General features: G+C 38.3%; 1 protein-coding gene across 2 annotated transcripts in view; it reads right to left on the bottom strand.

Moving 5' to 3' along the window:
- TRPC4 (transient receptor potential cation channel subfamily C member 4) overlaps positions 1-23,137 on the bottom strand; it is a 131,877-nt gene that overhangs the window by 32,218 nt on the left and 76,522 nt on the right. Inside the window, exon 4 of one of the 2 annotated variants that reach the window (XM_054628032.2) lies at positions 4,470-4,806. In XM_054628032.2, the coding sequence (XP_054484007.1) occupies positions 4,470-4,806 (337 nt within the window). Of the gene's footprint in view, positions 1-4,469; positions 4,807-23,137 lie in introns of those variants that run through there. The other variant, XM_077173752.1, reaches the window with a different exon arrangement.

Genomic DNA, 23,137 nt, shown 5'->3' with positions numbered 1-23,137 from the left:
GTTTGCTAACCACAAATGTTTGCAATTTTGCACAGTTCCCAAACATCCACATTCTCTATAGATTCATGTACTCCAATAGTATAAACCATTCTGACAAAAAGGATAGGGAACATGTTGTTCAAGAGATACAGTAAGGCTGTATTCCTGCTCCAGGCAGGCTTTTGAACAATGCAATTAAAATGAGCATTTAAATATGACCATAAAAGAGCAAAAAACTCATCCAAAGAAATTGCCTAAAAAATTTCCTTTGCTACAGTCACGCTGAAAAACTGGAAGGGAGCCTTTTAACCACAACTACTGAACACTAAATTTTTCTATTTGATGCCTTTCTCCTCTGAATTTTGTAGCATTTGCTGGTGAAGCAAATGCCCACTGTGAGGACACTTAGTACAGTTCCTTCTAGGTTTGAGGCCATGGTTTAGGGCAGAAGAACACCTCTGACAAACACACAGGGGTCAACATCATCCTTGCATGAGCCGCGGTCAAGGCACACTGAGGGTGAGGTAGGGTCTTGTTGGATTTCCCCTCTGAATCACTGCTATAATGATCAGAGGACACAGAAACTGGATGGGGGATATGATGATAGAAAAAGCTGTTCTTCCTCGTTTTTTTCCCAAGATGATACTCTTGATTTTCCTGCTTATTTTTCCAATGGTGATGGATTCTCAAGTATATTAAATAGGCCTATGTTTCTGTAGTTCGAACCAACAGCCAGTAATAAGATGACAATTAATTTTCTTTATGAGCCAAAGCCTGTTTCTTATTTGTTTAAATGCAAGGACAGGAGATTCCGACTCTTCTTACTGAGAATTTTTTCCACAACTACTTCTTAAGGTTATGACAGCCTTGTAACACTGACTTACTGTTCCACAGATAATTACCACATACTGGAGCACCACTTGCATAATCATCTAATCATGTAAAAGACAAAATTAATGCAGAAGTTTCCTCAAGAGACTTTTAAAATGTAAAGTCAATAGTCTCCATGGAAATGTAGCCCAACACAAGTTTTCCCTCTGAGCTTCCTACTCTAGTGACACTTTTAATTATGTGCTAATTATGCACATTTAGCCTTCTATTACATAGTAGTTGGCAAATGCTAATTACTATTTGCTCACTAGAGAGCTCAGGTTACTATGGACAGTCTTGAAACTTCTTAAGTTGCATGAAATATTTGTGTCCTGGATTTCATGTTGACGACAAACCTGCAACAGTGAGCTCTTCTTCCTCTCTGAATATTAAGAGAGATTGAATTAAAATGCAAACTACAACCAGAGCTATCTGAATTAAGAAAAACCAAAACAGGTCTATTGTTTAAAATATTGATAGTTTTGACATATAGTTGCTGCTGCAGGTTCCAGAGAAGAGCTATAACCCTAGAGCCACACTAGTTTTTACTTAAATAATTAATTTTTTTTGTTTACATCCAGAAAATGCTAAAGTATCTGTATGTACCTCAGCTATAGTCTCCCCTGAAGAGTGCTTCATTTACTCTTTTTAAGGTTACTGCATAATTTTATGGTTTGAAGAGATTAGAAAACAAACTAAATTGCAGCCTGGAAACAAACCTTAGCTTAGTGATAGGAACTTAAGAAAAAAACTAAATTTATTAAAAGATGACTAGACTACAGTTTTTATGTATGTGAATAGGAACATAGCAGGGTTTGGCTGAGATTCATTCCTTTAGAAAAACAACCACCACCACTGAAAAAACCAACCAACCAAAAATCCATCAAAACAAAATGAACAAAAACAACCCCCTCAACAAAAAGCAACCAAACATGAAAAAGACCTAAATATACAAAAAAAAAAAAGCTGAAATAGATGTTTATCACATGCTGTGAGCTGGAACGTCCTGTGGAGATGTATGTCTCCTTCAGTGGTACGGGGAAATCAGGTGCCAAAGGAATTGCCTTAAATTATGATGGGTGAATCTGAGGCCTCATTATTTGGCTGGGCTAAGGCATTACAGCAACTAAAAGCTGAAAGCTGGACACAGAAAATGTGAAACTGGAACAGGAAACTGCTAGTTAGGAAATACTAGAGATCAGTGTGCAAAATGCATCATTTTGGATGCAAGAGATTTTGGAAGGTATGGCTTTTCTGAACAGCACAGTCTAGACTGACTACAAGCTATTTAACCAATGGTGTCAAGACACTGATCTTCATCCATGCTCATGAACTTTTGTTTATGGAAGTGGCTCCCTTGACTTGATCTGTACTGCTTGCAGATGAAGTGTTTGTTCAGCACAGGCATAATCCAGCCATATGAGTCTATGCTGAAAATATTAATGTTGCTTTTAGAAGTGATAGTTATCTTAAACACCATAATTCTCAGGGTTAATGGCTTCTTCAAACAAGTTCTTTGAGATGCTGAGTTACTTAAACGTCTTCCGAAGTAAACAACTATGTCAGAGGTTGAGGGCATTAGAGGTTCTTCCTCTTCCCACTGAGTGTTTTTTGGAGAGAAGCTGGTCACTAAAATTTTTGAATTGCCTTTACTACAGAAACTAGCTCTTGCCCTTCTCAAATTGTGCCTCTTTCTTTCATCTCTATTAAAAGACAGATTAATGACAAAATCCACTTTGGCATGTCAAGGTCTGTGTGTCAGCTGTGCATTTGTTCTTCTTATCCTTTAGCCTCAGGATACTGTGAAAGCTGAGTAGATACTGACCACCTGCTACTTTGGAAAGCCAGAGAGAAAAGGTACTAAGGTACTAATATCTCCTCTGGGCATGGCACAGCACAGAAGAGCCTCCTGCTCCTCCTCAGCATTGTAGCATTTATTTCTAAGGAGCCAATGTGTAAAGATAATAGGTTTTATATTAGTTTCTCATTTATTGATGGTAAAATACTGGGAAAATTAACTGGAGGAAATTTTCTTTTAATATTTTAATGTGAATCTTGCTTACAGAACTTAGTCTGACTTGTCTGTAAGAAGTATCAATCTAGACAACCTCCCAGACTGAATAATTTCTTTGCAATAATCTTAGATTTTGGCTTTTTTTTTAATGTATTAAAAATATTTACCCAGCCAAGGAAAACACACCTCACAGAGGAGGCTGGTGGTGAGCACTGCTGTGCTACCATGGGGGAAATCCCAAAAAGCAGCTCACCCGTGGAAGGCAGGATTTCTGACAAGTGCCTGACAAATAAGCATAGACAGGCTTTTCAGTCCTGCATGCTTGTTTTAGAAATAAAAAGCAGATGTACACCTGCCTTGTGCTTCCCACAGTGCTCTTTCAAGGTACATGCAGAGAAAAAGCCACTGAATTGTTGTTCTCCAGAATAACGGGCACAACCAGCTAGTGTATTACAAATTCAACGCTGTAGTAAATATAGGATCAATGGGGCCAAAAGCCTTGACAGTTATGTTGCTCTAAAGAAACCCACATGTCTGGGAAAAATGGAAGATACACAGTATCTTAATGAGAAGCTCTGGGGGAAGTAATGGTATCAAAATCCCGCCAAAGTTTCAGAAATTTTTGTGCAGGTACCTGTTTATGTGATGACAATTTTAATGAATATACCAAACCTAAATTCTTGCAGTCAAGACTACTGAGTCCTTCCTTCTATAATTTTATTTTAGACAAATATATTTGCCCTGACCTGGTCCAACTTGTGTTGATTCTAAAAATAAGAAAAAGGGGAGAGACCACAGTACACTGAGAGAAATTACCACCTAGCAGGGTACACAGGCAAAGTGAGGGAGCACCTAGGATAATACTAGGATCACAGGAAGGACCACTTAAGGATGACAAGGCCCACACAAAGCAGGCTTTCAATAATCCCAGCCCAAATTTTTTTATTGTAAACTATAAGGATAGAGAGGTAAGTTTTTTTTTTCCTATTTTAAAAATGCTACAGAATTTTTGCATTCTTTCTGGCATAGGATATTTGGTTTGAGTTGAGTGACAAATTCTTGCACTGAAAAAATATTCTGTGTGCATATTTTAATGAAAATACTCACTTGAAAATGCTGATCAGCACTATTTGCAATAGGTGCATCTGTCATTTAGAAAGAAGCATACTATAGGTGACTAAGGTTAGTAATAACACTACAGAAATTAAATTATGCCTCAATTCCCTACATGAAAAATCTTTCTTGTAGCAGAAGCATTCTTTTTAAAAGTAGATTAGCACATTAAAAAAACAGACACAAGAACCAGGACAATTTCTGGTCTGGAGAGAAAAAAAAAAATTTTCAGGCTACTGCATAATCATAGGAAGGAATCCTTAATATCTTTTGTTTCTTCTCACTGTAATCTTTGACTCTGGATTTTCAAACTCTACTGTTTGTCTACACTGTGAACTACTCTTGCTAAGCACTGGAGGAGCTGGACCATCTGCCTGCTTTGGTAGGTTAATAATTCATGACAGAACTCTGCTGTATCCTGCCTCAGGAACGCCTGGCAAAACCACAGTGCTCAAAATACTTTTCACTGTATTTTCTTTAGTAATACATTTACCCAGGACCCACGGTAAAATCATCCACTCGACGATGGTTGGAGGGGGTCCCTGCATGCTGAGGTCTGACCTGTCAATGTGCTGAGAGGCAAGCAGCAGCAGGAACAGAAAAGTCAAGTATGATGCTGTATGGCAGATAAATTTGATAAATGGCTTTCTGATGAACAGCCCCAATGGGCTTTTGGGAGCTATCAGGTAGCACACAGAGAAGACTGGGAAAAGGAGTCCTATCACAACACATGTCAACATCTTCACTGCCCAGTGTCGCCTCCGCCATCCAGGGAACTCGTCGTACCAGCGGGATGCGAGCAGCTGCTGGCAGTTGGGCTGAGCAACAAACTACAGAGAGAAGAAAGGAAGAGAGTTAGTTTCTTGCTATCTCTGTGAAGTTTTTTTATTCTATGTATCTTTAGTAGATGGAGATTAAAAACATTAAAATAAATCCACAGCCTGTGCAATCTCACTCATACTGATTGTACCAGTAAGACAGGGCTGGGTCAGCCTGCCTTTCCTTCAATGCCAAAAGTATAGTTAGTGCACAGAAACATTTACTTTTCACAATAAAGCTTCCCTTCTGCATTGGTTGAGTACACAAGGAGACAACAGATAGCTAAACACATGGACTTCAAAACCTGACTTGAAACTGAAAAGCAAGCTCACAGATACCTCTTATTTAATCAGCAACATTAGTGGAGAATTCAGAGAACATGAGGTAGAAACCAAGGAGCACAACTGAGGTCTGCAAACAATGAAACTGGATTCCACAGCCATGAACAAACTGTTCTCATTATGTTCCCTGCTTATTCTCTAAAAATCAGGTTTACATGCTTTAACACTGACAAAACTTACAGATGCATTACAAAATGTTTACACAATGTGAACTAAGCACTAGCATTCCCCAGTGTGTCACTAACCCTTGGCAGGATACACACCTATCCTGTGCAATACTTTCTGTTACCATTATGAGATTTTATGTTTTGGAATATGATCCTTAAAACTGAATTTCACCAAAACAAGTAAATATTTAGTATTTTTCAGATAGCTTTTCAAAGAAGTATATATCAAGGTTTTTTGTCATACTTTTCTTCGATCACTAGTCCCTACTTCCCCATTGTTTTCTTTTATAAGGGTGACAGAGTAGCAGCACACAAGAGTTGATATAAAAGGCATAGAACAGAAGCAAGATATGTATCAAAGAGGGCCAGAGCTGCATTAAAAAAAAAAAAAGAAAGGAAAGAAAATAAGCACTTTCCTCCTGTTACTCTGGTGGTTTGATGCTGGTTGGATGCCTGGTGCCCAGCAAACCTGCCCTAGCACTCCACTCCTCAGTGGGGGAGGGAAAAAAGAGAAGATAAAAGGAAAGGCTTGCGGGTCAAGATAAGGACAGGGAGAGATCATTTACCAATTACCATCATGAGCAAAATAGACTCAACTTGGGGCAATTAATTTATTACCCATCAAACCAGAGCAGAAAAATCAGAAATAAAATCAAATATTAAAACCAGCTTTCTCTCACCCCTTCCTTTTTCCTAGGCTCATCTTTACTCCTGAATTCTCTATCTCTACCCCCACATAGTGCAGGGAGATGGGTATGGGGGCTGTGGTCAGTTCCTCATGTTGTCTCTGCCACTCCTTTCTCCTCAGGGGAGGACTTCTCGCACTCTTCCCCTACTGCACTGCGGGGTTCCTCCCACGTGAGACAGTTCTCCACAACTTTCTACAACATGACTCCTTCCCATGGGCTGCAGTTCTTCATGAGCTGCTGCAGCTTGGATCCCTTCCATGGGGTGCAGCTCCTCAGGAGCAGACTGCTCCGTGGGTTCTCCATGGAGTCACAAGTCCTGCCAGCAAACCTGCTCCAGCTTGGATTCCTCTCTCCACAGGACCACAGGTCTTGCCAGGAGCTTGGTCCAGTGCAGGTTCCCAGTGGGTCACAGTCTCCTTCATGCATCCACATGTTCCAGTGTGGAGTTACCCAGGGGTGCAGGTGGATCTCTGCTCCACCATGGACCTCCATAGACAGACTGCCATACCATGGTCTTCCTCACCAGCTGCAGAGGAGTCTCTGCTCTGGTGCCTGGAACACCTCCTCCCCTTCCTTCTCCATTGACCTGGGTGCGGAGTTGTATTGCTCACACATTCTCACTCTCTTGTACCCTGTCTGAAATTGTTCCTGCGCACTAACTTCTTTCCTCTTCTTAGATCTGCTATCCCAGAGGCACTACTATGACCAGTGATGGGCTCAACTTTGGCCAGAAGCATGTCCATCTTGGAGTATCTGGCACTGAACATGGAAGAAAGGGGGGAATCTTCTGGCAGCATCTCACTTAAGCAGCCCAGCTATCAAAATCTTGCCATATAAACCCAATACACTCAACACACATACGAGTGTATTACGTACATACAGTGGATTAAACCGTTGGCTGAATAGTTTGTAAAGCTATGCAGAAACTTTTTTCTCTTATTACGAAATTGTATTTTTTCACTAAATAATTTCAGATTTGAACTCGAATCAAATGCACCTATTTTGGGATCTTACATTATCTTGATAATACTTATAACCAGAGGAACCAAGTTCCTTTGGGGATGAAAAACAGGTAACTCCTCAAATTGTTTGTAAAATCACTGGGATTACTACTAGTAAAAAATGCTCTTTAGATTGGAATGAGATGAGAGTCAGCATGTATTTTCCTATATATGTCTGGATCTTGTCAGAATTGATTACTTCAGCCATATTCAAACCTGGTGTACATTAATGAAATGTCAGAGTCCTTAGCAGAGACAAATTTGCCTACCAGGCACCAGCAGTGAAGCTGCTTCTGATTGTTGTGAAAGATAAGAAAATTTATTTCTACTGTAAGGATCTTGAAAATAGCCCTAAAGAAGAGCAACAGAATGTACTCCTCCTTTAGAAAAATGCATTCTCAAGGTTTCAGGTTGTTTCTTTCAAGGTAAAAATGTCTGGAATAATAGTGTATGTGGTCAGAGCAGATGGTTTCAAAGTTTTGCTTTTGCCAAGTTTATTTTCTCTAAAACATTTTTAAAACTTAATTAGCTTGAGTAGATACAGATAGATGCTTTGCTTGACTAGTGAAAAAGTGTGAGTCATTCCTCAATAAAATATTTTTCTCTTTTTGCCCCATAGAATGCCAGGTCCATGTTTGCTTCCTCCTCTTCATATCATCTTCCTATTACTAAAGAATGGGAAGATATTATGAAAGAAATTACAAAGAAAATCCTCACCTAAACTAATCAGTGCCTAGGTCTTGCCTGTGCCCCTTTTCTAAACACCCTTGGCCACCCTCACAGTGTTGGGAGCTATGTGAAGAAACAGCTGCCAGTAGCTACCAAAGCCTGGTGACAGATATAGGGGACCTACTCCTTGCCAAGCACATCTAAAAAGGAATTAATTTTCCTGTTTGCAATGTAGAGAAATTTAACTAAAAGGCAGGAGTTTTTCCAATGTCCAAATACTGGGCTGCCCTGGGACTGGGCAGACCAGAACTGATGCAGAGTTACCTCATGCCATGAGGAGATCCTTGCTGAATGCACCATTTGGAGAATGCTCCACAATGGGGTGGGTGCTGCATTGCTTAGTTCTAATCTTTAAACAGATTAATATGCAAGTGTTAATTGCATATTAACACTTAATGTCAGTGTTAATAGAGAAAGCATCTCTGACCAGGTTTTAAAAAAATGCCTTGTCTTCTAATACCCATATTAGATTTTATGGTGTTGGGACTGTGTGGTTAAGGTACAATGTGTCAAGGATGGTGTTCTGAGGCACAGGAATTTTTTTAGTAAGTGCAGAAAATTTTCAAATCCCAGACACTGAAGAGATGATTTTTTAAGTAATATTTTCATAAGAAATCAGCAATAACTTTTCTTGAAAATATGACAAGAGAATTCTAGCACTGGTTTTCTCCTCTAAATACAGAAGAAAGCTTGCACAGACCATGCATTTGGTATGGCTGGAGTCAGAGGAAGCAGCCTTGGTAATGTGCTTTCAATTACTTGCTTGACACAAAATACATAAGAAACAACTAATGGTATGGTATGGAGCAAGCATAAAAAATACTATGTCTGCATTTAAAGAGCCGTATTGCATTTGGAAGCAGTTCTAGTGCCACAGGCAGAGGTTTATAACAGAAAACACAACACAGTTTGTTTATCTACAGATGATATAATGCATTTCTGAAAGGTCTAAATATTCATGCTGGTGTGTTTTAACAACACATTGGCAAGGTTGGTTAGTAATGTCCTGAAACAACAAAAATATCTGGCTCTTCACTGAAGACTTTTCTTTTTGGTTCTGAGCCTCATTTGCCATATAATATTAACTATGAACCATTCCAAAGTATTTTTTGGACATTTGGAAAATTATCCTAAGTCTCTTGCTGAAGTTTCTTTTAAAGTTTAATTTATCAATGAACTGTATGACATTATTAAAAATGTCCAAACTAATTCTCAGAGATTTCATTTTTGTGGTCAAGAGATTGTCTTCATATGCTGTGAAATACGGTCAGTAGTTATACCTACATTTATTACATTAGCTAAAAAATGAAGGAAAGGTTTTAACAGGGAAAAGTTATACTCTGATGGAAGAGAAGTGTGCTCAGTGGTGAGCCCTACAGTCTTGTCCTTCAGCTGCACAGGAAAGGTGAGTTTCTCCCTTCTGGAGGACCAGAGGAAATGAGAGGAAGGCGCTGTTTTCATGCTTCATAAGTAAATACTTGAGAGCATACAGGGATTGCAGGCAGGGAAACCTTCCTGGGACTCACAGTGGAGATGCTGCCCATGTCTCAGAGACATTACTCACAGGTAACAGTTAAATAGATCAAACAATTTAATCTGTGATTAATGTATTTTATTACCGATTCCAAATTCTTATTATACTCTTAATTTATCCACTGAAAAGCCCTTCACTACATTAAAAAAATAAGGAAGAGGTCTTAATGAAAAAATTCTCTGGTCAATTCAAATTTATACTGTAACTATTAGAAACTTTTCTATTAGAAAGGACGAGTCAAAGGGGATGGAAGAAAGACATGCTCCAGCATAGAGCAATTCCCATATAAATGGATGGCATTACATATAAGATGATCACATATTAATGCTAAATAGACATGGAAGTCCCCTGATGAACTTGGAGATAAAAAAATTAAAAACTATTTTGCACAAGTATTTTGTGACTAGCAGAAATAGAAATACTCTGTGACATTAATTTGCCAGTTCTGCATTGCCTATGCAAAATATTTTCACTGTAGTATAATTTTCTTCCTTAATTGGAGAGATTGGAGGTATTCTTTTACTATTCTTGAGTATCTTTTGTACTGTCAGTATTATGTGATTTGACTTTGATATTGTCTCCACATAATTAGCAATCAGCAAGTTTATATTTTCACATTATGATGGCTTCCAGCAGTTTGTAATTACACAAGGGATTTTGCTACATGATTATTCCCGATTTCACATCTTTAGCTCCTTCACAGAGTCTGCCCATATGAAAATGTTCTGGTATTCACTCTCTCAGTTGTCATGCTAGGAATTGGCTCTTCCCTGAGACCACTGAAAAACAGAAATTCACAGCACCAACAAAAATAATCTGGTATAAATAATAACACAGCCTGATTCTAGTGTTATCCAAGCATTTACAGAATACAGAATTTAATTTTCACTTCTGATTAAATCTGTTTTTTTTAAAATACATCTCTCAGTAAATGAAATTAGGAAGAAGTAACAAAACTGAATCTATTAACTCTATATGGTCTTTAAAGTAATAATAATTTTATAAATAATGTATCATCAGAATATGTTGTTAGCTCTTTACTGTACTACATTGTTACCTACAAGTATTTATTTCATTGTATTATGAAATACAAAAAAATATAAAAAACTTCCACTTATAACAAGGTGCTTATTTTTACATTTATAAAAGCAGTCTAACAAAATCTGAGGTCCAAATTCAATTCTCATTCTGACATCAATAGGTGGTTGAGTATGTTTTATAAAACAGGATGTAATTTGTCATCTAGAAATGAAAGCTGTCAAAGAAAATTTGTTTCCTTTCTGACATAACCAAGGGAGTTATGCTGTAGCCCAAAGAACTATGTCTGATAGCATTCTCTAAAAGATGAATGACATTAATGACTTTTTTTGAGGAAGAACCAGCTGAAAACATTTATCACAAACTTTATTATTAATACTTTTTTGAAGCCATAGCCAGATTCTCTGTTGTGCTGTGCTGCAGTGCCATTACAGACACACTGGTAGGAAAGGTTTGCTCTGGGGTCTGCTGCTTTGTCACACACACCTCCCAATGATTGTGATCCCATTTGACAAGACTCAAGCTCAATTGCTTTTTCTTTCTCTAGAATACTTTACTTTTAATATTTTACAAATTTTCACAGCTATTTAATGAAAAGTTAACTCTTCTATTTAGTTTAACTTCAAATTCACATCAGTATTTTCTATCTATTGCTGTGAAAAGCATTGGCACTAATGACAGATTCAAGTCTCAACCTCCCTAAGAAGACTCCTAAATTTGGTAGATTGTTTCTCCCTTTAGAGATGTCACTGCATATTCTTTTCTATATCTTCCCCCAAAGGCTGTAATTGAGAATTTCAGTGCTTACTCTGTGAGGACTGCTTCATTAAGACAAACAACATTTAATTGCAATTTAAATGCTTTAATGTTATTGACTAGATCAGCTCTACATTTTCCTTTCCAAAAGCTAGAGACCATGTTCTGGATTCCTTTGGGTATAATTATACTGCGTGTTTTCTGCCTCAGGCCAGAAACCCTGATTCCTGCAACAAATCCTATTCTCAGGTCCATCCCATCTAAATGTTGTGCCAGCTGGAGCAGACCATCTCAATAACCATGATTCCTGCTGGATGCAAACAACTGGTCAACTTTTACTCAGCTCTATCTGCAGCTGTGTCCTTAAGGGGACCAGTGAGCTCACTCGGTGTCATGGTTTAACCCCTGGCTGGCAACAAAATACCACACAGCTGCTCACTCATCACCCAATTCCTCTCAGTGGGGTGGGGGAGAAAATTGGAAAAAAGTAAAAAACATGGGTTGAAATAAGAACAGTTGAACAATTGAACTAAATTAATATAAAAACAAAAACAATAATAATGATAAAGAAAAAGAGATGGGAATAAAACCCCAGAGAGACAGGTGATGCACAATGTGGTTGCCCACCCACAGCTGAGTGCTGCCCAGCCCATTCCAGAGCACAGACTGGCCCCACCTAAGCAGCCTCCCCCAGTTTATATACTGGGCATGACATTCTAAGGTATGGAATGTCTTTATGGCCAGTTTGGGTCACCTGTCCTGGCCATGCTCCCTCCCAGCCTCTCGTGCACCTGGCCAATGGCAGAGCATGGGACACTGAGATGTCCTTGGCTTAGGGTGAGCACTGCTCAGCAACAACCAAAACATCAGAGTGTCATCAACATTATGGTCATACTAAACCCAAAACACAGCTTGCGCCAGCTGCTAAGATGAACATTAAATCTATCCCAGCCAAAACCAGGACACTCGGGATCAGAGCACCAGATGACACCACCTTGTATATGATCAGGGCAACCTGAGCCACATCAGATCCCTGTAGCAGAGCAAATTCACAGCACAGATGCCTCCATCATAAAATCCAGAGTTTAGATCCTCTCACCAAGAACAGAATACAATTCCAGGGGTTTTTATTTTAATTTTTCTATTTTGTAACTTCAAATATGAGGAGGAAGGAAACAAAAGTAAAATAGAAAAGTAAAAACTGAAATGCTTTTTTAAAAGGATTAATGACATTGCAGCTTTGAGCATTTAAAATTTCTCATTTGCTACATCAACACAGGCAGAAGCTCTTACTTTGATTCATGACTCCTTCTCAGTAAAACGAATCAGTACAGAAAAACCCTATTAAAAATCTATTAAATAAGCCAAGACTTATCTATAATTGCAGTGATTCTGATTAATTGCTTAGAAAAGGCAATGGCAACTAAAACTAGAATGCAGTTGTTAGGAACCAGCTGCGCATGAATAGCTTTGTTAGACTTCCCAGTGGTAAAGGAAAATGAATCAGTTATTGGGCTTTGGGATGATTGTGTAAAATAGCTTCAAACTTCAAAATTATGATGTTGGTATAATACTTCTAGCTCCCACACTGGGAAAATGTTAGAACCACCATAATTCAAGACATTTTTTGTAGGGAAAAACAATTACAGAAGCCCTGTAAGTTTCTGAAGAGAAAATAAAATATGAACTTACTTCTGTTATACTGAATCTCTGTTCTTGCACACCTAGCTGGTGTATTTCCATGCATAGCAAGCAAATAATAAAACCGATATTTCTTAGTAAAGTCTTACATTTGAGACAGAATAACCCTGTGCAACAGTGCAAGCTAGAATTCATGGTCTAGGGAGTAACTTTGCAGAAAACACCTGGGGACACCAGTAAGAAAGAAGATAAATATGACTGGGCACATATTTGATTAAGTCTTTATCACTTCAATCCTATTACTCCCAAGGCATTCTTCATCCACCTCTGACACCAAGTTTCCCGTCTGTACCAATAGTTTCTAAAAAGTACACTACTTCTCAAGAGAATAGAGATAGTGGCTGATCATTCTCTCAGTATTCATTCTAACACTGAATAAACTGAGACTATAAACACATTTTGTTTATAAACTCAGAAGTTCAAGTTCATTCTACAAGACCAAAATCAATATGTACTCTAAAAAACTTCCTATACCAACACAGGGAATGTAAAAAGAAAAAAAACCTCACACCTCTGGACCAGTGAGCAATTAGCAGTTAAAGCTTGTTTCCAGTCCAAATCATTCTATGACTCCACTTTTCTTACATTCAAGTTAGTTTTGTGTCCTGTATTGGTAAGGCCTCCAAGCCTTAGCTGGTCAGCCAGAAGGGGTTAGGATCCAAGATAGTTACAGTTCCACTACAAGATTAGTGAGTTCCCTCACATACAGAGCATTCTACCACTTTGTCTACATCTGTAGCTGCCATATTGCCAGAAGGAAAAGTTGCAAACTAAGACACCAACCTTTCAAAATTCATGAGGGAGCTGCAAATATGTTGAAAGCAACTAAAGCACAGAACACAGTGAGAGTTTAATTGGAGAAAAATTAGCTAAGAAAAGCTTTGAGCGAAGGATGGGTAGGAAAACAACCAGAACAGCTAGAGTCTTTGGGAATTGCCTACTCATGTGAGAATTTCTATTGGCATCACTGGAGACTGCCCTATTCCTCATTTGCTCAGCTTGTTGCAGGGGCCAAAACAAGGTAGAGTGTCATTCTTAGTTCCACTTTCCTTTGTTTACTGTCCTTTCAGATTGGAGCAGGGTATTGACTTATTTGAAAGAAACCTGAACACAAAAATTTCAATGCCTTCTTTTCTTCATTTTCAGGCTCTTTGACTGTTTCTGTGAAGAGAAACCTTGGATCAGTGATATTTTGCTGCACTATTAAATATTTTCTGTAAAAACAATGGTAATCACCTCCCATTAGTGCCACGCAAATTTAGATTTTATTTTACTCTGTTAGCTTAGCTTTATGAGGTGCCATCCTGAATCCTCATGTGAAAAATGGATATTAAGCATAACTGTTCTTGATTCCATGCTTATACTGTTCTAGCCAAGAGATAAGAGAGTTGAACTCCAAGGTTTCCCAGTTTCTTTAGAAGTGACTCTGTATGATGTGAAGCTTGCGTGGAACTGAAGAGGCCAAAGTTCCCCAAAATCATTGGGAATCCAGTTCCTGGAAAGCATAACACTCATTTGAAGGCTGACTGAATACAAAATTAGAGGGAGACAGGAAAAAATAATAACACAGACTGATTTCAAAAGCATTCAAGCTAGATAAAGAAATAAACAGAGTATTTTTCTGTTGAAAGATCTCTATTAATGGGCAGATCTGGCTTTGCAGTTTCACAAATACTTAGGAACAGAATGTATATAGTCACTTAATCTGCTTTTCTTTCTCTTCAAATACTTTAATGCTTTTTATCTTTAGGTTCCTCTTGTTTAACTTGGCTGTGTTTTTATCTAAGAATCTTGAGAGCTGAGAAATCAGATTAATCACCCAGTTCCTTCACAAAGACTAAACTGAAATAAAAAGTCTTTGGCAAGGATGCTCAATGAGCATTATTCTGAGACCATTTTCAGGAGAAATGCATGTGAGTCTCTAACAGATGCATGACTTTTATCAGTCAAGTGCAGCCATGTGTAGCTTCTGCAGTTTAAACACAAAATATTAATTTTAGAAACTATTTCAGGGGAGTATAAATGCTTGCTCCAAAGTCTTGCTTTACAAAAAGCTCTTTTACACCTAACAATAGGTTGTGGTTGAAGAAAATTACCTTGTTTTGGGAACAGACCTATGGAATACTGTGCTTTCCTGTAATGGGAAGATACCTACTACAGCCATTAATGAAAATCTGTATCTAGCATCTGCCAGCCTGGATAAATAAGTACAGCCTTGGATAGTTCTTTCCTCTTATGAAGCTCTGTAATTTGTGGCAAAACATTAGAGTTTGGTATCTTAAAAAACCCGGAGTTACTCTCACTGTTGTTGTAAAGATGTTTGAACACTGCCTGTTTCTTTCACGGTGAAGAAGCAGAGTGAGGAAGGAATCAATAAAGAGCCAATTTTAATTGAGAATTACATAAGTGTCACTTTTAAGGATGTTCAGGCCTCATCTACACTGAAAAAATCAAGTGTCTGAGACTGAGCATTTGACCCCACTCATCCCCACCACCTATTATCTCTTGTCTGGCTCCCTTTTTTTATTTCTCCAGACAGGTCTGTGCAAGGCAAATCTGCAACTTTTTGAAGCCTGAATACAAATCCCTTAGCACCACTCAGTCATCCCACCAGGCTATGGTCTGCTTGCATTTAGCATTACAGACAACCTTTCAAAGTCCAGTTCTTTGCTCAACATTTTATTGATTTTTACATTATACATTTCTGTGTTAGACTGGTATTTCTAAAACTCATTGCATGCTTCTAGTAACTAGATAACTCAGGGGATGTTTCTGTTTGGCCAGATTCCATAGCATTCTCTTGTGGAGATAGGGCATAATACATTGGCTTGTACTACCAGGTAAAGGAATATATTTTCTTTTAAAGTTTGGAAGAAAATGGCTGTTTGTTAAAAGCTAGAGGTGGAAGAAGAATATGTGGAAGGATATAAACAAAGGTTTTTTCAGTCCCTGAAGGTCTGAGGCTGCATTCTTCCTTGACAAATCCAAGGCAATTTGTTCACTGTCAGAGAAATATACTTCATAGGCTGTTGTCACTGCCTGTATGTCACATGCCCTGGCCTCTGCTCCAGCAAGTCATAAAGGGTATATTTCTAAGAAAGAGCCATTCTTTAATCTTTGTGAAAGATACTAGTACTCTGAAGAAATATTTTCTTTTGCTTTTTTTTCTCTCTTCTGTGATGTTTCCCAATCATATACATGAAAGCTTGATTCTTTAAACTGAAAATTTGAGAGTCAGTGATACATTAAAATTAAGAATAAAGAAACTTATTTTACAGTAAAACATAAGTGAGTACAGAGAGGAAAAAGCCCAAGTAAACATAAAAAAACCCCTTCAGCTCCTCAGTGACATCCAATTTAAATTTAGATCACATGTGTACCTTTGTCATCCTATATATAACATACAGGATTTAACAAAATCAGCTGGGTTGAAGACTTCTGCTGTGGTCCACAGAGACCATTCCTGAGCTAGGAACATCCTGAGCTAATGTTATTGTCAGTCATCTTTTTCTCCACAAAATCCAGCCTGCATCTGTAAAGGTGTCTTACTAATATAATCAAACACTGTAGTCAGGACGCAAAACATCTTCTGTACCACACAACTCAAAATACCTACTTGCTGAGGTTGTGGTGGTGAGACTCCAGTGTCTCTTTATTACTTACTGCTGCCCACTCTGTGCCAGTTGGTACCAACCCTGACAGAATCCATAGCTCTCCCAAATCCAGCCTCTATCAGCACAAAAAAAAAAAAAAAAGGTGATTTCTTCAGCATACAAATGCTTCAGTGAGAGGCTGAGAGGAATGGCAGCCAAAAAACTCCATACTTCATAACCAAACTATATAGTAAACTAAATTATATTGTAATTGGGCAGGGAAACAGCTGCAGCATTCTCTAAGATTTAACTGCAAGCTCCTTTACTGCTTCGTTCTAGAACTTCAAAGATAATCCAACACCAGTGTTCTAATCTGGGGAATTTTAGAAACTCCAACAAGGGATCTGATACACAAACCCCATAATTCTCCAACCTTGACAGCTCACAATGGTAAAACTTCACTTCCTCTTTAGAAAAAAAAAGACTTGATGGCAGATGTATTATCACTACTGCTTGGGGAAAATGTCTTTCTTTCTCTGAAGTACTGAGCTTGCTAAGCTTGTTATAAACCCCAGCTTTTCCATGAAAACTGAGGGAGGATAGAAGCCAAAGGACTCAAGCCTAAGAGAATAATATTTATGTTTTTATTGGCAGAATATTTATATTGGCAGTGTTACGATGGGTCAATTTACATTGACTGCATTTGTAAAGGAAGGAAAGCAGTAAGGAAGGGAACTTCTTTTCCTTAATTTTCTTTTTAAAAATTATAGGATAATAATCTTCACCTAAATGTTTTGAAGTGAATAAGCATATCTGTTGAAAAGCTGGTCTATGAAGAATAGTATAAATTTGCTAAATAGTTCACTGATTAATTACGTGGATGATTTCACTACTTTTTTTTCTAATATAAGTATCTGTGTTTTTTCCTGTGAAAAGAATATCTGCAAACCAAACACTTGGTCATTCTATCTTCTGATGCAATAAATAATTTTATAGTGATCCACCCTTTTCCTTCCTCAGGCACCTGAAAATTCATATTGCTTGATTACTTCAAACTCATTGAGCTATTTGGGAAGTTAAATATCCCTGGAGTACTGCTGCAATATTAGTAAGAACAAAAATACTGTTTCTGAACCCTTAAAATCTATTTAGGGCTTTTTTTTATGCTTTCAGCAGAGATGCCAGGTTATATACTGGCAAACACATATGAGAAAGACTAAGGTTGCCAGATTCCTTAACACCAACAGGAGAAGAAAGGCAAGTATGTGTCATCCTCTGTACATTCGATGACAGAGACTTCCCAGCACACCGGCTACAGTGCATGTGCCCCCTCAGCTCCTGTCATCAGATCATAGAAAACCCAGTCCAGAAGTGACCTCAGTGGGGAATGAGCTCCTTCTTTTGCTTTGCACACCTGAGTGGCTTCTGCTTTATTTATTAAACTGCCTTTATCTTAACCCATGAGTTTTCTTAAATTTACTCTTCTGATTCTCACCTCCATGCCACTGGGGGAGAATGAGCAAGCAGTTGTGTGGTGCTTACTTGTCAGATGGGGTGAAAACACAACAGGTATGTTTGCTCTGGCTGAAAGTTGCACCAGAAAAGCAGGACAACCTCAAACCAATGTAGCCTTAAGTATTGATAAGGTCTTGTTTGACCATCATTTGTGCACTATAATTTGCAGATCATACCTGGAATGATCAGTCTGAAAAGAAAAAGTGCTCCTCTTGCCAGGCTACTTTTTTCAAGGTTTAGTACAGAACAAGGTTTTTTTTTCATAGCCAGGTTAGGAAGATATAATCTTAATTTACAATGAAAATGATTATTTCTCCTTATTTAAGTGTTATTATGCTACTTACTTTTAATGTGATTTGACCAACACATTTTTATTGAGAATAAAGCCACATGCATTGAAAGAAAGTATTTTTTCACTGTATATAAAAGCTTTATCCTTTATTTCAGCATTTTGACTGATTTTGAATAAATTCACTAGAGGCTTCAGCTTTGGAAATAATGATGAAGAAATGTCTTAACACAAGTGCAATCTTGCAGGCTGTCATAGCTCTTACAGTGCTCTCTTGCAAAACTTTCCATCTGATCTTCAGCATCTTTATGTAAAATTGAGGATTTTTCCCTTAGAACAAAACTCTGAAATGCAGCTTTGCATCACGCTTACTTCTCCAGGCAGACCCTTAGATCATACAATGCACTAGAAGTGATTCCTGTAAACAGGTTCACCATTTCATCTTAAAGGCTTTTTTTGGGTCTCAAAGAAACAGAATATCAGGACTTAAAAAAATAGTCACTGTTAGTTATCTTCCAGAAATTATATGTCATTCTTTTTAGCCTGTATAACACATCTAGTTGTCCTTTGTCACCTCTAAAATAATTGCAAGCAAGATAGGTAGTGACAAAAATTATTTTGTTCTCAGATGACCTGAGTCGCCTGGAAATGTCTGTCTCTTCCCATCAATGATGAAGGAACCCAAGGCTTGCCTGCTGACACAGGTAGTAGTAGTTAAAAACCTGAGGTTATGTGGAATGAGTCAGAAACTCACAGCACAAGCACACTACAGGAATGGCTATTTCTAGTTTCTTTCTGTGTGCTATTAAGAAGGCAGAAACAAACACGTGAACTAATTTTATTAATAATGTTTCAAACTCTTTTACACGATGTTACACTTTCAGCTTGTCTTAATGTCAAATGCCATGTAACCGAGTCATGTATTTTTGTGAGCTGCTGCTAATAAGCTGCTAATAAAGCCCTTAAGGACAGCTATTTAGAACAACCTCTAATTTAAACAACTGCATTACCCTGATAATTAAACATTATTGTCATTTATGCTCAGCAAGCAGAGTAAAATATGTCCTCTCCATCCACCTGAAAAACCTAACAAGCCAGATTTTGTACTTGACAAACAGAGCATAGGCATGTTGTACTCTGTAGACCTTCAGTAATTTCTACTTTCTGAAGATCTTCATTGGTCTTCCTCTCCCACAGATGTTAAAGACCCTCACATTTATCCAATACTACTAAGGAATGAAATACACTCAAAGAATAAAAGCCATGATTTGATGTAATAACATAATAACATAGCAGGTGATGTTCACCTTTGGATTTCTTTCTTCTCCTATTCATATGTATTCACCTTGACTTTTTACTGTTCTCTGAAACATTCTGCAAAATCCTTCCTTATCAGGTCCTTTCTAGTCTGCAAGTGCTCACCAACATGTGAGACTATTTTCTCCATAACAAAAGAGTTTTCAATTTTTTGAAATCTTTTCTTAAAATATCTTATTTCTGTAAAATAGGATCTCAAGAACCAACCCTGAAGACTATCATCCTATTATTTATAGAAGAAAGCCAAGTATCTCTGCAAGGAGGACTTGTTGATAGTTTTGTGTAAACATTTTCCTTCCTCTTTGAAAAATACCCTAGAAGTTGAAAAGCCAGCACTCAAAATTAAACCCTATATAACTTTCAAAATGCAAGTTTCCCTTTGTCAAACCACTGCCATATTGAGCATTTCTCCTAATTTTTCTACTTTAGTTCCTGGATCTGGAAAGTTTAGAAATTAATATTCTCTGCTCAACTGAATAATATATATAGATCTGATCTCTTTGGAGGCACAAGAGTGAGTTCATCTAAGAAGCATTTGTTTTTCTCATAAATCTTTTGTTTGACAATGGATGCACATATTGATGAAGGCAATGGATGAAGACACCCTTTACTATTATATCTTGATATCTAAGGTTTACACTAAATGTAGGAAGGGGTAAGGAACGAAGTGAAGATTCCTCTGCGGACATCTGGTGGAACAAGGAGAAGATAGATTAAAAGAATGAGCAGATAGGCCTAAAACAAGTTTGCTTTGGCTGTCTTATTGTTCAATAAACACTCAATGGAGAGAGCCAGACAATGGAAAAAATGTCACTGCAACAGCATGTAGAAGCTTCAGTGTCAGCATGTTCAAATGTGCTTCAGTCACTCTTATTTTAAGCCAGTTAAACCTAGCATGGGAATGGATTAGTTAGATTTTGGACAGAAGCACAGAACACTTTGTGCCATGGTCCTCAATCTATCCCAGGTTTGTAGGGAAGCTTGTAGGTGCATCAGCAGGGACTCCTTCAAACCAACTTCTGCTGCTGCCAGTCTCAACAGAAGGGTTGCGCACTGCTGGTTAGAGGTTTGCACTACTGGTTTTTCCTGTTTGAGGCAGATATCCCAGCAACATTTCTTTTAATGAAGATGCAGAAAAGCAATTGAAATGAGAGATTTCCACTGTACTTCATTAACAGAAAGTTTCATCTTTGAGTTAATTACTTCCATCAAGTGTTTGAAATAAAAAGTTGCTGATCTTAGTTCATTAATAGTTTAACTAGAACGGTGATGAGAAGGTTGCAACCTGTGTGTAGCATATAGCATTTAAAGGTTATTGATGACTTCTGAGACATCATTAATTACTTATTGCTGAAATTAATTTCCCCTTATGTGGGCTCTGTGCCTACAGAATTCGAAGTCTCTGTTACAACAGGGTAGAAATTGCAGTTAATGCAGTAAATTGTCTAACTTGTTTATACATTTTCAATGCCTAGTGAAGTAATTCTTCTAAATGAAGCACACTGTTTCCTTATCCAGCCACAGAAGCAGAGAGAGATGTCTCTGGAATGAACTTAGACATCTTATCTTGAACAGACAGGATCTCCCTCTGTGCATACCTCTGTCTATTGACTCTATAAGGAATTTGTTCACATATTCTAGGAAAATTGCTTCACCACAACTAAATGCTGTGTTAAGCAGATGTGACCTGTGATTTAGGAACATTTTTTCCTAGCAGCAGTAAGTACATCTTCCACAGGGATACCTACATCACTGCTTGACTAAGTGACTTTCTTCGATAACAAGGTGACCTGAATGAGGGAAGGCTGTTGATATTGGCCACCTGGACTTCAGTAAAGCCTTTGACACCATTCCCCACAGTGTTCCTCCTGGAGAAACTGGAAGGTCATGGCCTGGACGGGAATACCCTTCACAGCTTAAAAAAACTGTTTGGATGACTGGGCCCAGAGAATGGTGGTGAATTGAATTACGTCCAGTTGGTAGCTGGTCACTAGTGGTGACCCCAGTGCTCAGTGTTGGGGCCAGGCCTGTTTAGTATAGTTATCAATGATCTGGATGAGGGTATTAACTGCACCCCTGGTCAGTTTGCAGAATACACCAGGCTGAGGAGTGTTGCTCTGCTGGAGAATAGGAAGGTTCTACAGGATCTGTAAAAGCTGGATCGATGGATTGAAGCCAATAGCATGTGGTTCAACAAGGCCAAGTGCCAGGTCTTGCACATGTGTCATGACAACCCCAGGCAGTGCTACAGGCTGGGGGCAGAGTGGCTGGGAAACTGCCCAGTGGAAAAGGACCTTGGGGTGCTGTTCAACAGCAATTGAACACGAGCCATGTGAGTGCCCAGGTGGCCAGGAAGGCCCTGGTCTGTATCAGCAATAGTGTGGCCAGCAGGACCAGGGCTGTGATTGACCCCCCCGTACTCAGCACTGATGAGGCCCCGAATCCTGTGTTCAGTTTTGAGCCCCTCATTACAAGAAGGACATTGAGGTGCAGCAGCATGTCCAGAAAGGGGAAACGGAGCAGGAGAAGGGTGTGGAATATAAGTCTCATGGAGGGGTGGCTGAGGGAACTGGGGTTGTTTAGCCTGCAGAGTAGGAGGTTGTGGTGAGGTGGAGGTTGGTTTCTTCTAAGTAATGAGTGATAGAATGAGAGGGAATTACCTCAAATTCCACTGGCGAGGTTTAGATTGAATGTTGGGAAAAAATTTCTTCACCAAAAGGCTAGTCAAGAACTGGAACAGGATGCTTAGGGAAATGGTTGCGTCACTATCCCTGAAGTATTCAAAAGACATTTATATGTGACACTGAGGGGCATGGCTTAGTGGTGGACTCAGCAGTGCTGGATTAATTGTTGGAATTAAAGTTTTTTTCCAACTGAAAGGATTATATAACCAACTAGAAGAAGGCTCTGTATGTGTAGCAGATAATCTACTCACCTAATTCATACTATTTAACAATCTGTGGACTTCTTATCTATAAACATAGAGACTTTTACATGATTTACAAAGCAAACATATGACCTAGTTTAGAGTACCTGACTCTAGCATGGAAAAATGTTTGTCAAATTTTTTGAGTGCTATAGCTGAGAGTCTGCAGAAATGGGTCTTCTGGAGACATGGACACAAACGTGTATATATCACTCCTCTCAGTTATGCCATTCATAGACTAAACATGTCTTCCTTTGGTGTCAAAAATGTCCAAATATTATCAGAGTCTGGTTTTTGTGAGGTTTTGTTATTTTTTACATGGAGACTTTTGAGTGCACCTTTGCAGCCTTTTGACAAATACTCATATACACAGTGACTTGCTACACATGGCCACTGTGTTTCTGCTTATGTTTCAGGTGTGGGCTAATTTTAAACACAGAACAATCCTTAAGATGCTGTTTTTCCAAAGTCATTCCTGCTTACAGAGTCAGTAGTTCATGTTTTTGCATCTGGAAGACTTTTATGAGAAATTCATTATAATTAAACATTAAAAACATTATTAAGAACATAGCAGCTTTTCATTTCAGTAGTTTAAAATTATTTTTCTCTAGAAATTGCTAAAACAGTTTTGAAAATCAGCAATTCTTGCTTTCTATCATGCCTACACTGGTTTCTGTAATAATGTGATATGGATAATATTAGCTATAAGAATTTAATTGGCAAACATGTCATAGTCCAAGTGGATT

The sequence above is a fragment of the Agelaius phoeniceus genome, chromosome 2 (assembly GCF_051311805.1).
Source record: "Agelaius phoeniceus isolate bAgePho1 chromosome 2, bAgePho1.hap1, whole genome shotgun sequence".
Taxonomy (NCBI): Eukaryota; Metazoa; Chordata; class Aves; order Passeriformes; family Icteridae; genus Agelaius; species Agelaius phoeniceus.
The sequence above is the reverse complement of the archived record's forward strand: the minus strand, read 5'-3'. Positions and strand labels throughout refer to the sequence as shown.